This window comes from Tenrec ecaudatus, chromosome 8, assembly GCF_050624435.1.
Source record: "Tenrec ecaudatus isolate mTenEca1 chromosome 8, mTenEca1.hap1, whole genome shotgun sequence".
Classification (NCBI taxonomy): Eukaryota; Metazoa; Chordata; class Mammalia; order Afrosoricida; family Tenrecidae; genus Tenrec; species Tenrec ecaudatus.
Window position 1 is genome coordinate 144,780,518 of NC_134537.1, and position 14,521 is coordinate 144,795,038.

Consider the following 14,521-nt stretch of genomic DNA (forward strand, 5'->3'; position numbering starts at 1 on the left):
ATTAACATTTATTTGAAAAGGGCATCACCAAGGTGCACTGGGAACACCACGACTAATGATCCTGAAGGATGTGTTTGCTAAGGGTTCTTCTTCCTACACCGCCCCCCCCCCACCCCACTACTTCCCCTTTCCTGTTTCTAAAATAAAACTCATCCGACTCCGTGAGTTTGAAATACAGAAAACTGCCACGGCGCTAGCTCTGTATTCACATACAAATACATCAGCTAATATATACAGAGGCCAGCGACTACACACTATCATACATACATGCACACACCCCCGTGGCCAGTGTGTGCCTGAACGGGCCTAGACACGGGACAGTGGATGAGTTGCAGCACTTCATGGGTTTAAAACTGCACAGGTCCACCAGCCCAGAATCAATGGTCATAGAGGAAAAGCTTGGTGGGGGGGGGGGGGGTGGACAGTGACAGGCTAAGGCCCAGGGTCTCCAACACAAGAGAAGATGGGTGCTCAGAGCACAGATCACTGCTCTCACCCAGGAAGGGCAGAGTTCAAACTGCCGCCCTGCGTCCTCCTGACCACCCTCAGGCATCTTCTCCCCAAGCCCGGTTTGGGACAAAAGGTAATTTTAATCCGAAGACTCTGGCATTCGTGGGGTGAGGAGTCAACAAACTGCCCTGAATCCTTTCCTGGAGATGTGGGAAGATGCCCCGTGTCAGCAAGACCCGGCTGCCAAGTCTGAGTGGCGGGGTGTGCCACTCCCTAGGTCACCTGTCAACCCATGAGAAAGGCTCACGCTACCAGCTCAGGGCCCATTCTTTCCCACAGACCCTCTGGCCACTGTCTGGTGGTGACCAACAACTGGGCAAAGAGCCTCCTGTCTCCAGGACTTTCCCAGCACAAGGTGTACGCTCTGTGCCAGGTATGAAACCTCGGTGGTGAGATGGCAGCTGGAAGCCAGGAGGTCCTGGGCACCGGGTGGTGGAGGCCAGAGGTGGGCTTGTGAGCTCTTTTAGAGCCCCCAGGACAGTTCTGATTTTTGGTTCCATTGACATGTGTCCTACGGGACCCAGGACACCCAGGGAAAAGGACCCCTGGCCCTTCTTCAAACACCTTCGGGGTCCTGGGCCCCAGCTTTTCACCGCTCACCCATTAGGCTCTGTGTCTGGGGCTGGGGCTGGGGGAGCCAGCAGGCAGCGCGCATCGGGGAACTCTGCTCAGTTTCTTCAGACCTGCGGACACCTTCTCTGGTGAGAAGGAACAACTGAGTGTGGCTTTAAAATGACAGGGCAGTGGGCCCACACCCGGGCCCCCAGGGTTCCCGTGGCCAGAACAGAAGGTGCCTGCAGGATCCCACCAAAACGCCCTTCTGCTGGCCTGCTTCTGCCGGCCCTCTCCCTCCGGCAACTGAAGGGTGCTGGGTGAGACCTCGCTGCCAGGTGCTCACCACGGCAGCCCTGGCCCACATGGAGAGAGTCCTGTTTCAGAGCGGTGGGTTGGAGGGGCCTGTCGACTATTTGGGAGTCACTTTCACTGCAAAGAAGGGTCGCCAGAAAAGGGGTGCTGGCCTTGAGAAAGCACGCTGCCAGACGGGAAAGGGTTAGGACGACAGGTGCCAGGCACCTTCCCTGCCTCTAGAGTCCACTGAACCCCGCCTCACTCTGTCCACTCAAGGGAAACCTTGCCTGGAACTTTCTCATGCGGAGACCTGCCTGGCAAGAAGCCACGTTGGACCCAGGCCAGCAGGCATCCTGGTATCCTAGTGCATGTAATGTCACATGGAAATGGAGAGGGTCCCCCCAAACTGCCAGTACCCTGGAGGAAACGCCTCAAAGGAAAGGCGAGGGCTGATGAGGGGGAACAGCAAGTTGAGACATCACAGAATAGGGACCCCTGAGCCTTTGTCTTCTAGTCTCAGGAGAGGGGCTCTGGGGACAGAGGTATCCGATTCTCATGCAGGCTCCAGGGAAATGGCTCCCCGGTCCCCGAACCAGGGACCCCGTGGGCAGCACTCAGGGTAGAGTTGCCGTGGGTGGGCATTAGTCACGTGGGTACTCGGAGGAAAGTTCAGCAGGGGGTGCCAAGATGGCCAGGTATGCTCATCGCTCAGGATCCTGATGAGTTTCTTAAACGTTTGTTCCCCAACATTAAGTTGGACAAAAGCTGGCTTTCAGCGACATCGAGCTTGGTGTCTTAGGAAAAGGCCATCGAAGAGAAATCCAGGGTCATGCTTGCGGCATCGAGCTGGGCGTAGGCCGAAGCCCGGGAGTCCAGCCAGATGGCGGCGGGGGCAGCAGAGGATGGCGCATTCAGAGCTGGGAGCTACAGCCCTGAGACCGGCACCAGGGAGACCTCCTCTTCAGAGTAGAAGGGGCAGGGACAAAGGTCGGAGATGGCCGCTGCTCAGGGAATCTGGTGCACAGAGAATGATGGGGAAATGCATATGCTGTTTTCTTCTTCTTTCTATTTTGGAAAAGACATCTGTCCTCACAGGTGGCGTTTGATGACACTCTCACTAGGTCTCCGCTCAGAGGGATGTCCCGGGACTGCCCCTCCTCAGCACACTCGGCCCTTTGGACTGCATCCCACACCGCTGAACGTGTCCCCTACACGGAGATTCTTCTGGGTCAGGGAGCCACCCCACCTTGCCTCTTTTCAGAAGGTGGCTCTGCGGCCATCCTCAGCACACAGGGATGGGGCACCTGTCAGTTCCCAAGGGCATGGGCACAGTTTGAGGAGGGGGGAAGCCAGGTCTGCTGGGGCCCAGGGCACCGGCCTGGGCAGTGGCCGGCTGCAATGGGAGGTTTTGCCAAAGAGGGTTCAGGGAGGGGAAAGGGCACCTGGAGGAGGGGGCTAGCCTCTGCTGGGCTTTGCTCCAGCTCCCCCTCTGCACATGCTGCTCACACCAAGACAGGCAGACGCCCGAGGGGACCATGGAATGCCCAGGGACCCAGCGCCACTCCCAGGCCACAAGCTGGGGCCTCTGGCAGAGACATCCCGGACACGGCCAACGACAAGTGAAGACATGGCCGCGTCCTCAAGTGCCGTCTCTCCTCTGGCAGCATCTCTGACGTTCTTCAGCCCAGAGTGGCCCTGCCCACCCCATCCGCCCATCCCTCATCTCTTGCTCCCTCACCCGGACAAGTCTGGAAGCCTCTTCTAGCATGGCTGGGGTGGGGGTGGGGGCGGTGGGTAGTTCCTCATCTTTTCCTCCCCACCCTCAAGTTCTAGAAATACCCAGGGGGGCTCAGGAAGAGATCACAACCCAGAGACATATCGGGCAGGGAAGGAACCATGGAAGGGGCCCTCGGGTCAAAGACGACGCTACAGAGGGACAAGATTGTCCCACCTTGGCCTGCAAGGCCCACGTGGGTGCTCCCGGGCCAGCCTGGGAGAAGCGTCACCTCTCTGTCCTCCATGCCGATCCGTCTCCCCAACCCCCCACCATGGTGCCTCTCCCCACCGCTCCTGCTTTGGGGACTCCATGAGATTCTGTAACAACAGGAAGGAACGTGTGCAGAAAAAGTAGCAGGGTGAACAGGAGAGCGAAAGAAACATCAATGGCTAGGGGTCGCTGGACCCTCCCATGGGGCCTGGGGAAGGGGTGTGCTCGGGACAGGCGTGACAACCCTCCTCCCACTCCTGACACGGTCACCTCCTTCTGAGAGGAGCGCCCCTCCATTCCTCCAGACTGTACTCCATGGCTTCCTTAGACAATGCCCCCTCTAGCCCCTCTCCCAGGGGAGCCTGTCCCCCTCTGCACTCTGGGGCTTCTTCGGTCTCTCCACCTCTCAGTGCAGATGCCCCTCCCCCTAAGGATTCTCTGCCTCTAGTTGACACAAAAGAGGAGACAAAGGGCACAGGGGAGACTCATGACAGGCAGGTGGCTGGCTTTCCCTCAGGGAAGACGAGGCAGAGCCAGGAGGGCAGAGAAGGAACCCGAGAAGGCCCCACGGTGCCACTGGCACAGCTAGGAAGGTGCTGCCATCGTGGGCACTGTGGTCTCTGAGGCCCCAGTCAGATCGCCAGTCGTGGGGCAGGGGGGAGGGGGTGGAGCAAACCCCTCCCTCAGGCCCCACCCCTCTGGAGCACAGTCTCTCGGAGTTCAGTACACGCACAGATCCGGAAATTTCATCTCGTAGACCGGGATGGAGTGGTTCTGAGACTGCCCGTAGGCTGCGGTGATGGTCCCCGATGGGCTTGGAGGGGGCCTGTCGGAGGAGACAGGTATGAGGAGGGGACTGGTGGAAGACAGGTCTCCCACCCTCAGGGCAGCCAAACAGCTGCTGACAGGGGCTGCTGTGCCCCAGGGTCTGCAGACTGGGTCCCTCTGCAGGCTCCCGGAGTCCCACGGCGTTCTCCAGGCTATACAGCCTGGAGTCCAGCCTCACTGTGGGCCTACAGGGACACGGTCACTTTGGAGAGCACAGCGGCAGCTGGGGACACTGGGAGCCCTGGCTCTTCTCAGGTTTCTCTGAGCGCCTCTCTCACCGCTCGTTCTTTATCTGGGGAGGGCCGATGGCTGACCCACAGCCTTGAGATGAGAGTTGGGGGGGGGTAGGGAGGTGTTAATGTGTCTATGTGGGGGGGGGTGGTTGATGACAGGTGTGAGAGGAAGACCTGGGAAGGGGAGCCCCAAGCCTGGGCTCAGAGGTCAGGGTTGCCACTTACCGGATGGTGATCTCGAAGATCTGATTGAGTTTGCTCTGCAGCAGCGATGCCTGGACACAAACAGAAGGAACTGAGGTGGGAGGGTGTCCCAGAACCCCGGCCGGCCGGCCCCAGGCCCGCCCACCAGAGTGGGACTGCCCGGGCAGGGCAGGGCAGCCCAAGGAGAGGACCCAGCTACGAGGCATTTGCTGTTCTTCCGAAGGGTTGCACCTGACTGTGATTCAGACCAGGCAAGGCTCATCGTCCAGGGCCCGTTGGGCACACAGAGGGCAGGGACACTAGGGGGGCCTTCAGCAGGCAGCTGCTTAAAGCGGGAGTAGGCCGGATGGGAGCTAGTTCCAGCCCCCTGTTTAACTCCTAAGGGGCAGCTTTGCCAAACGTGGTGGGCTGGAGCAGGGCTTCTTAAACCTTTTCTACCATGCTTTTCTCTCCTGCAAAATCTGTCACACGGGCAAGCGCTGTCGGAAACACCTGGGCGCCATCACAGGCTGCATTGGGAGAGAGTGTTGGGTCACTGTGCGACAGGAACCTGGCTGCTGGCGGATTGTCCGCGCCCCTCATATTCCGAGACTCGACCCGACACCATGCCGAGTCACGGTTTCAAGAAGCTTTGGGCTCGAGAAGAGGATCTCTCTGGAACCTCTCGATCCAGTGGTGTCTGTGAACACCCACAGCGGTACCGGGCGTGGGCCTCACCTCCCAGCTCACGGAACAAGCAGCACCGGGCCTCCTGAGGTGGGCTGACAGGCAAGTCTATCTACACACACACATACATGCACACACACACACGCGTGTCTGCATGGGCATAAAAAAATACAGGCGGTGGTGTGAGGATGGTCCTAATGGTGAGTCCACTTGGCTCCTGATCCAAAGGCTGGTGGTTCCAAGCCCACCCAGAGGTGCTTTGAAAGAAAGACCCATTTCTGAAGATCAGCTACGGGCCACCTGCAGAGAACGCCTGGACGCCGACACACTCGGGGCGCCCCTAGTCAGGGTCACCTCAGTGGCAATGAGTTATATTTACGGCAAATGTAAAGATTCAGACGACGTGGTTCGAATGAATTCTACCCCATTATTTCTCAATAAGCCCCAGGGTACAGTGGGCACGGGTCAGGCTGCAGACGCTCTGTGGGAGGAAGATGGGCTTTCCACTCCCATAAAGGGCCCCGGCCTCGAACACCCACAGCGGCAGTCCCGCCCTGCCCTGTCGGGTAGCTGCGGGTCAGCACTGACTCCATGCAGAGAGACTCGTTCTTTAAATTCTCGTGGGAAGAAAAGGTACAAGGAAAAGACACATCCCTGGCAGATTTAGAGCGTTCACAATTCTATTTCTTGGTTAAGCAGTTTGACATGGTGCCTAACGAGGAGGGCAAGACACGTGCCTGCTTCTCCCTTTAAGTCCAGACACAAGTCTGCCTTTCTACTGCCTGGACGGTGGTGCTTCCAGATCTCATTTCCACAGCTCCCCTTGCCGGGGCCCCTGGTGGGCGGCTGGCCTGTGACAAACACCGCCCGCTTTTCCTTTGTCACGGGCCTGTCCTTCACTGCACCAAGTGGGGACACAGTGGCACCCACCTCACAGAGGCCTCATGGGAATGCACTATGTTAGCCAACGTACGAGGCTGTGGTTCACAGGAGGTGCTGTGCCAAGGGTGATATTAGGATGCCAGAGGGCTAAGTGGTCGGCCCGTGCTAACCAGAAGGCTGCCTTTTCACAACCACTGACTCTTCTTCAGGAGAAAGACGCGGCGGTCTGAGTCCCTGAAGATCACGGCCACACTCTTGTCCTGTGTGGACCTGATGAATCTGAATGGGTGTTCTGTTTAATAAGACTTTAAGGATTGTAATCTTTTGGTCTGTGAGGGATCAATGTCGTGCCAAGGTTTGGGGGAAGACCCTGGTCAGGGACACAAGTATCAAGGTCTAGAACCTCTCTCCTGCCTTGGACCTAACCCTCGTCCCTAAGGCCTCATTCCTGCTGTGCCTCACTTACCCGGGCCCCACAGTGCGCAGCAATCTCCTCGAAGGGGGCTTTCTGGAACTTCTCCACCACCTGCCGCCGCCGCTCCCGCTCCTGCTCCTCCACTGCCACGCTGTCCACTGCAGTAGAGAGAGCAGGTTAGCCAGGAGGTCCTTCCCTCTGCTGACCGTAGGGGTGACAGGAAGGAGGGCTGTGGTCCCGTTCTTCAGTCCAGGAAGGGCCTTTTCTTGACAGTGTGCAAGGACTTGACTCTCTTTCTTGTCTAACAATTAGAACACTAGTTAAGGAGACGTTCAGCTGGGCTTTTAAAGCCTCAAGCAATGGCGTTGCCACCAAGACTCTTAAATGGAAGTGCTTGGAAGGTCATTGAAAAGGGGACATCCACACTGGAAGAGCCACGTAGATGACCAAAGGCAACACATAAACCCTTACAAGAATATGAATTGAAATCATGAAGTGTTTGGCATATTTCACTTGATATTCCAAATAAATTATTACCAAAACACGTCAAATATGTTCACTGTACTTTAAGAAGACAGGGAAATAGAGCCACCAATGACAATTAAAGTGAAAAAAGTTTTGACTTATACAGGCATATTGTATAAACTCGAGTATAAGTTGACCAAATATCAGCCGAGGCACCTAATTTTACCACAAAAACTGTATTTAAAATGCGCTGAAAAACTCAGCTTATACGGTAATTTGTGAGCTATCAGATATAGTATCTTATTGGGAACACATTATTACCCAGTAGCATCATTTTGAGGAGCAAGATGCACTTGACCCTAGCCCTAGTATCTTCGATGGCCTCAGACACATGCGGAACAGGGTGGTGAATAAGGGAAACTGGAGAAGCACTGGTGCACTTGAATTGCGATGCTAGTGAAGAATCGAATACACCATGGATTCCAGAAGAATGAAGAAGGCTCTCCCGGAAGAAGTACAGCCAGTGTGCTTCTTAGAAGCAATGCTGGCGAGACTTGATCCCATCCCCACCCCCAGCCAGTCCTGGGGCTTTGGGACTTGGCTTAAGAGGAGTCCCCCTGGGACATGGGGGTACAGTGAATGGTGTGACCCTTTGCTGGGCATGCCTATACAGTAGGGTATGCTGGACCCCGCTAGGGTTTCTCGTATGGCCTCCAATAAATTTCTTCCCTTTTGCTTAAAAAATAAATGGCGGGGGCGGGGGGGGAGGGCTGATCCATGGAGAAGGACACTATGCTTGGGACAGTCAGAGATCGGCAAACAAATAAGACTCTCAATGAGAAGAGCCGATGTGGTTATAAACATGGGAGGTTGTAAGGCTGGGGCAGGACCAGGCAGCATTCCCTTCTGTTGTGAATAGGATGGTCCTGAGTCAGAGCTGACTAGATGGAACCTACCGACCACAGCTTTGCCCAAGAATCCTGATACACAAAGTTAGATGGTATTTAAAAGTCTATTGGCATTGATATTAATATATGTTCTTACTATTCCTTTTTAACTAGTTTAACTGGCATATAACACACGTGTCATGCAATTCAATAGCTGATCATCTTAGGAAGAGGTGCGCAATCATCACCACTATCAATTTTAGAATATTTTCTTCTTTCTCGTACTTCCTGTCGTCAGCTCCCCATTCCCCCCCCAACCTCTCCTACCATGCCACTAGGTAATTATTCATCTAGTTACTGTCTCTATAGATTTAGTTATCCTGGATTTCATATACAGAAAAAACAAACACACACAAAAAGCATCAGCAAAGACAAAATAAGAAATAGAAAAACTTCCATTGAGAAGAAAGCAGAAAACTATTAAAAATGGAAATAACTTCAAATGGGGTCAAAAGGTAGCTCAAATGACAAGGTGTAACATTTTAACTACGTCTGTCATAATCAACTTTACAACGCTCTCTGTCTGATAGCAAGATTATTCATATCCCTGGACTATGGACAGAGAAGATTCCCTGGAGGCTTCATTCACATGGGGACCCTGCAAATGGATTGGGTTTCCATTGTCATCCATAGTCTTCTGCAAATCAGGTGCTCAGAGTTGAAGCTCTGATATGGTTCCCTCCTCTGCATTGGGATTTTATTATTTAGAAGCCTTGGCTCACCGAGGCTGGTGTGCTCCTGGGCTTGTAGGTCAGCATATTCTTTTGAATCATCCTCCATCACAAAATAATAAAAATATTTTTATAGAATTGCTTCTGACCTATATGACTGGGTACAACTCTCCTTCGATTTATTTATTTATTTGCATAGTCTTGTTGGCAAATAATGTACCATACAATTAAATGGTTTAAATATATTAATGAGATTTGGGCAATCATCACCACAATCAATTTTAGAATATATTATTTATCTTGTACACATTATTATTAGCTACCTCCAATACCACCAACCTCTCCTGCCCTAACTCTAAGGAAATATAAATCTAGTAATAGTTTCTATGGAGTGTCTGCCCTGGATTTCGTATAAATAATACAAATCCCCACAACAATGACAACCAAATAAGACACAGAAAAGCCTCAAGCCAAGAGAAAGCAGAAGAGAACAGAAACTAGACCAAATGAGAAATGAGTCTAAAGGGACAACAAATGATAATATATTCAATTTTAACCTAACTACATCTGCGATAATCCACTTTCCCATTCACTCTGTTTGAGGGCTAGACTATTCATATCCCTGGTCGATGGCCCGAGGGAGACCAATGGAGGCGAATTCTGGTAGGGACCCTGCAAACGGATTTTACTGTCATCCAGACCCTTCTGCAAGTCAGATGTACAATTCCATCCTCTGATGTTGGATTTTAGGATTTGCAATCCTTTGGTCACATGGGCTGGCGTGCTCCTTCCATGTGGATTTAGCTGACGCCTCATTTAGATGGACGCGTGCTTTAAGACAAGCCTTTAAAACCCCAGACACATTCTTTCTGACAGATGGACACCATCCTTTGAATGTTTTTAAAGGCAGCTGTCCTGGTGGAGAAATGGCTGCCTGTGAAGGACACACGGGACAAACTCATTGGCTCCACTCGGACAGCATGGACTTCTCATAGCTGCTTTGATCGGTGTGATGATTTTAGATGAGGCCACCATGCCTATCCTCCAAGTCCATGCTGAATCACACATCCCACTTGGGATGTCAGCAGCTCAGGCTACCCCCACCCACAAGCACACCACAGGATGCAGCCCCCTCCCCTCCAGGCCCCGACTTACCAATAGCCTTCTTGAGAGTCTCATAGGTGATTTCCTCGGCAGGCACTCGCTGAGAGAGAGGAGACAGACATGCTCAGAGAGACACAGGAGGGGAAGGAGCAGGCTTGGCTTCATCTGGCAGTCCATTACTACTCAGGAGGATGTCCTCAGAGGGGACACCGTCAGAAAGTCCTCCAGGACAACACTCTCATCCCTTCCAGGGACTCTCGAAGTTCTCCAAGCAGGGACAGAACCATTAATTTAAGGAAAACCAAAGGTAAGGGTGGAGGTTCATAAGATTGGTACGTCTCACCTACATAAACCCACTTCATGCCCCCCTCTCCCAAGCTTGTCTCATCAAGCCACATGAGAAGAAAATAAGGTTTGGTTTGAGGACCTGGGCTATTAGGAGCTCAGGCTTCTGCAGAGTCTAGACACAAAACCCCAGAAAAATCCACAAACCAGATTCACGACTGTTGAGTCGATTCTGACTCATCAAGAGCCTGCCCTACAGGATAGACTAGAACTGCTCCTGAGAGCTTCTGAGATTTTACAGGGGGAGACAGACTCAGCTTTCTGCAGTGGAGTAGCTGGGAGCTTTGTATCCCTGATTTGAGGTTAGCAGCCAAGCATCTATAAAAGGATGGGGAAACGATAAATTCCAAAGAAAGCGATTCCCTGAATGCCTGGATTTCGGTCAGATGCTAAAAAGAGTGAAGGAATGTGGACTTAATCTCAGCAGTTCTCCTTGAGCCGGTGAGCTCTGGGAGGCAAACCAGGCTTGGCTCACTGTTCTTACTGAAACGTAGGGAGGAAATAATACATTTATAGAGAGCTCAGGGAGTGCCAGGGGTCAGGATAGCAGCTCCCGCTGCAGAGGGGTTTCCTGGGCGATGCCAACGATTCTGTTCCCTGGCCTGGACATGATGGCATGGCATGTGCCCTTCGTGAAAATTCAAGGAGCTGGGCACATTTGACGGTGTTCCCAAGATGTTTTGAGAAGGGAAGGATGAAGCTGGGGGTGTGGGATGAAATCATTCCACACATATCATGGGTCACTGTGTTAGGTGTGGGACTCTAGGGTGGCGTAGAAGTGCCATGAATATTGGGATTGTGCACAGGAGAAAACTGTGCTGAGTTATAATTACATCCTGTGCATCCCTCCCTCCCGGCGTCCCTCCATCCCTCCCTCCCTCCCTCCCTGCATACATACATCCACCGTCAGAGCCCCTGCTCAGGTCAGATTGCCACAGATTAGGTCCCTGGAAGTTGTGTAATGGCAGCAGATGGGAAAAAGAAAGGTGCAGGGAGTAGAATAGGAAGAAGAGGCAAACGCTCAGCCTCAATGCAGAGCGAAAGGGCTGTCCAAAGAGGAGATGCTGTAGCAGCAGTGATGTGGCCATGGAAATAGGCATGCTCTAGGGGAGGCTGTGAGGAGACCAGATAGAGTATGTGGATGCATGGCTGAGAGGCGGGCTAGGCCAACCTTTGACAGTGGAATGAATCTATCTATCTATCTATCTATCTATCTATCTATCTATCTATCTATCTATCTATCTATCTATCTGGCTATCTATCTATCTTAATCATTTTATTGGGGGTTCGTACAACTCTTATCACAATCACATCCATCCATTGTGTCAAGCACATTTGTACACTTGTTGCCATCATCATTCTCAAAGCATTTGCTTTCAATTTGAGCCCTTGGTATCAGCTCCTCCTTTTTGTTCCCCTCCCTCCCCGACCCTCCCTCAGGACTCTATATTTGTGGTGCAAGACTTCCTGGGGTTCTCCTAACTCTTGGGGAGGGAGAGTCACCACTAGGGGGGGATAAGGGTGGGCCACTCTGTTAATGGGGGCAGTCACCACCCTCATAGAAAAAAAGTGTGAAGTACTGTACTGCTTGGACTCCCTCATGATCTCACTCTCCCTCCTCCCCTCTTCTCCCCCCCGGTTCTTTCTCACTGGGGGGTTGGGGGGTACAGAGCTGGTGGGAAGTTGGCAGATGTGCAGTGTTACCTCTGTGAGCCCTTCCTCACCCTCCCTCAGGGGTACATCTGCTTTCTTTCCTGAGACAGAAGAAATGGGATCACGGCAGGGGAGAGGCCACATGCTAATTTGAACAGAAGTGAGATTTTCACAGCTCCCAAGAGACAGGGGGAAGGGAGCTCTTGAAGGCACAAAACAAAAACCCTCTATTGATTCATCTGGAAAGGAACATCAGGGGAGCTCATCTCACCCGCAAGTCTCCTGGGAAGCCTTGGGTTCTCACACGGACCGTGTCTGCTTCCAGTTGCTGAACAGGGAGTGGCTGCCAGCCACTTTCTCCAAAGTGATGCTTAGGATATTCTCTGTGTGTGTGTGTGTGTGTGTGTGTGTTCGGGGGGCATTTGTACTCATGAGTGTACGCGCCCACATGTGCACACACACACGTGCGCACACACAATTATTTCCAGATGGAGATCTCTGTAATCTATATGATGTCATGAGTAAGGGACAAGTTGTCCTGTCTAGTTGACCTTCAACGCTTCCTGGGGTGAAGGAGGCCTGAGAAACTAGTGCCTACTTGCGCAGGAGGTGGGGCAGGGAGGAGACTCACCTCCTCTTTCTCTGGGCTGTTCCTGGATTCCACCTCCACCTGCAGGGAAATGGTTTCTCCAATGCTCTTCCTCTTGGATAACCGATCTTCATCTGGAAAAGAAGAAGCCCAGAACTGGCGTTCCCAGACCCTGGGCAGTCAGCATCAAGAGCCTCGAGTCCCCGCCTCTGTTCAGTCCACGGCATACAGGGGTCCATATCCATGGGAAACACCTGGAGCTCACAGAAGTTTCTGTTTTGCTCTGGTCATCTTGGTTTATCTAGAGTGGTCGGTTTTAATCTGTAGGGTGATGGTTTGGAAGCTGTGGATGAGCACAAAGCAGCTGCTTATGACTGGGCAGCACATCTCAACTTGTGGGCAGCCTCATTTGCTCCTAGACACTTTTGCCTTCACTATTTCGTGTACCCTCCCTAACCCCTCCGGGCAGGTGGTACTGCCATCCCTCTTCCACAGTCAAAGGAGGTGAAACGCAAGAGTTGTCAAGGGGCGTGTCTACGATTATCCAGGCAGCGAGGGGCAGGAGGAGTCCCTCGCTGGTATAAATGGTTAATACGACTATCGGAAAGGTTGGAAGTTCAAGTCCACCCAGAGGCGGTTCAAAAGCCAGGGCTGGCAATCAAGTTCTGAAATATCCATCCTTGGAACCCCGTGGTGCACCGTTCTCCCCTCACTCACAGGGGGTGCCACGTGCAGCCATTGTCCAAAGAGTTCAAACCGGGTCTCTGATTCTGTAGCCCACGGGTGCTCTTCCCACCACAATGGGGCCTCTCCCACCCATCAATCTTAGGGACTGTCTACCTCCAAGGAGACTTGGGAAGTCAAAGGGATCTCACCACGGATTTCGGCTCCCATGTCATTCAGCTCCTGTGTCGCACCCGAGGTGCCACAGAAGACCACCCAAGGGCCCACAGGCCTTTACCTGGCCAAGAAATCCAGGCCAGCGTTGGGCGTCCCCACACAGATCCTACCTGTCAGCTGAGGGATATAGGGCATGCAGAGCCTGTCCGCATTGTACCCACTGCCCCCTAGGACTTCACTGATCTTGCTCTGGCGGAAGAGGAAGTCGGTCACCACTCCATCCAGGTTCGGAGACAACCTGGAAGACGAAGGCGGGAAGAGGCAAGTCAGGGCTCTGGGCAGCTCAGCCGGTTCCCAGCGACTTCCTTCATTCCAAAAGCTCATTACACGCAATGACTCCCAGGCCCGCTTCCAGACAGACGCATTCTCATGCACAGCCACTCCTGAGACGTGTTTCAGTCATCTGATGTTGTTCATAGAGAGAACATTCTTTCCCCGGAAGCATTTTTCCACACGGGCCTTCAGTGATTTCGTGTGGCCGGGCCACAACTGATGGAGCCTTGCACAAGGTCCGTGTGCAGAGCGAGAAAGAAGATGCCGTCTGCTTCCTGAAGTCTCAGTCTCACGAACCCACAGGGGCTGCAGGGCTGTTATGAGTTGGGATCGGCTCGATGGCAGGAAGGTTTTGAGTGGCTGGGCATCCTGTTTCTCTGAACCTCTGTCCGTGCGGAAGTCTCAGCCCATGGGCAGTGGTATCAGGAGGCCGCTTGACTTAAGACATGGCTCCTCCGGATGTCTGTCCCATGGGTTTGGTCGAAGCCCCCCTGAAGCCCATTCCACACGCCACAGGGCACAGCACCACCTTCTAGGAGCGTGGGTTGTGGTGGAACGGGTGGGGGAGGTCAGCATTTCATTCTGTTCACGTGCTGTGGTCGAGCACACGCACAGCCGGACACACTCACGGGGACAGTCATTTCCTGCACGTGCAGCGCCAGCGGAAGCGAGGACGGCGCCCTCCAAGTGGCACATCCTTCTGACTCTCATTTCCCAGTGATTCCTCCCCTTTTGGCGTCTACTTCCTGGGTGGCTCCCTTGACATCACAGGCCTGAGCCTCATCCTCATGGGGCCTGGGGGACCTCTCCCACCTCCTAACCAAGCTGCCTCGGGCATCCTTACCTGGGACTCTCCACAAACACATCCTCAGGTAGCATGTACGGGGCCTCCTTCTTCCGAGTCTCAATCACCTGGCGGGGCAGGAGCGGGGGTGGGGGAAACCACACAGAGGAGCTGGATCAGGCCGGGAAGGGCGCTCAACACAGGACCCACCTCCAC

General features: G+C 53.4%; 1 protein-coding gene across 1 annotated transcript in view; it reads right to left on the reverse strand.

Moving 5' to 3' along the window:
* The window catches only part of EFR3B (EFR3 homolog B), a 116,514-nt gene continuing 101,993 nt past the window's right edge, over nucleotides 1–14,521 (reverse strand). The window contains exons 17-23 of the mRNA XM_075557022.1: nucleotides 14,366–14,433; nucleotides 13,359–13,486; nucleotides 12,391–12,482; nucleotides 9,813–9,861; nucleotides 6,626–6,732; nucleotides 4,633–4,682; nucleotides 1–4,172 (exon numbers count right to left, since the gene is read on the reverse strand). Coding sequence (XP_075413137.1) covers nucleotides 4,067–4,172; nucleotides 4,633–4,682; nucleotides 6,626–6,732; nucleotides 9,813–9,861; nucleotides 12,391–12,482; nucleotides 13,359–13,486; nucleotides 14,366–14,433 — 600 coding nt within the window. The 3' untranslated portion in view covers nucleotides 1–4,066. The remainder of the gene's footprint in view (nucleotides 4,173–4,632; nucleotides 4,683–6,625; nucleotides 6,733–9,812; nucleotides 9,862–12,390; nucleotides 12,483–13,358; nucleotides 13,487–14,365; nucleotides 14,434–14,521) is intronic.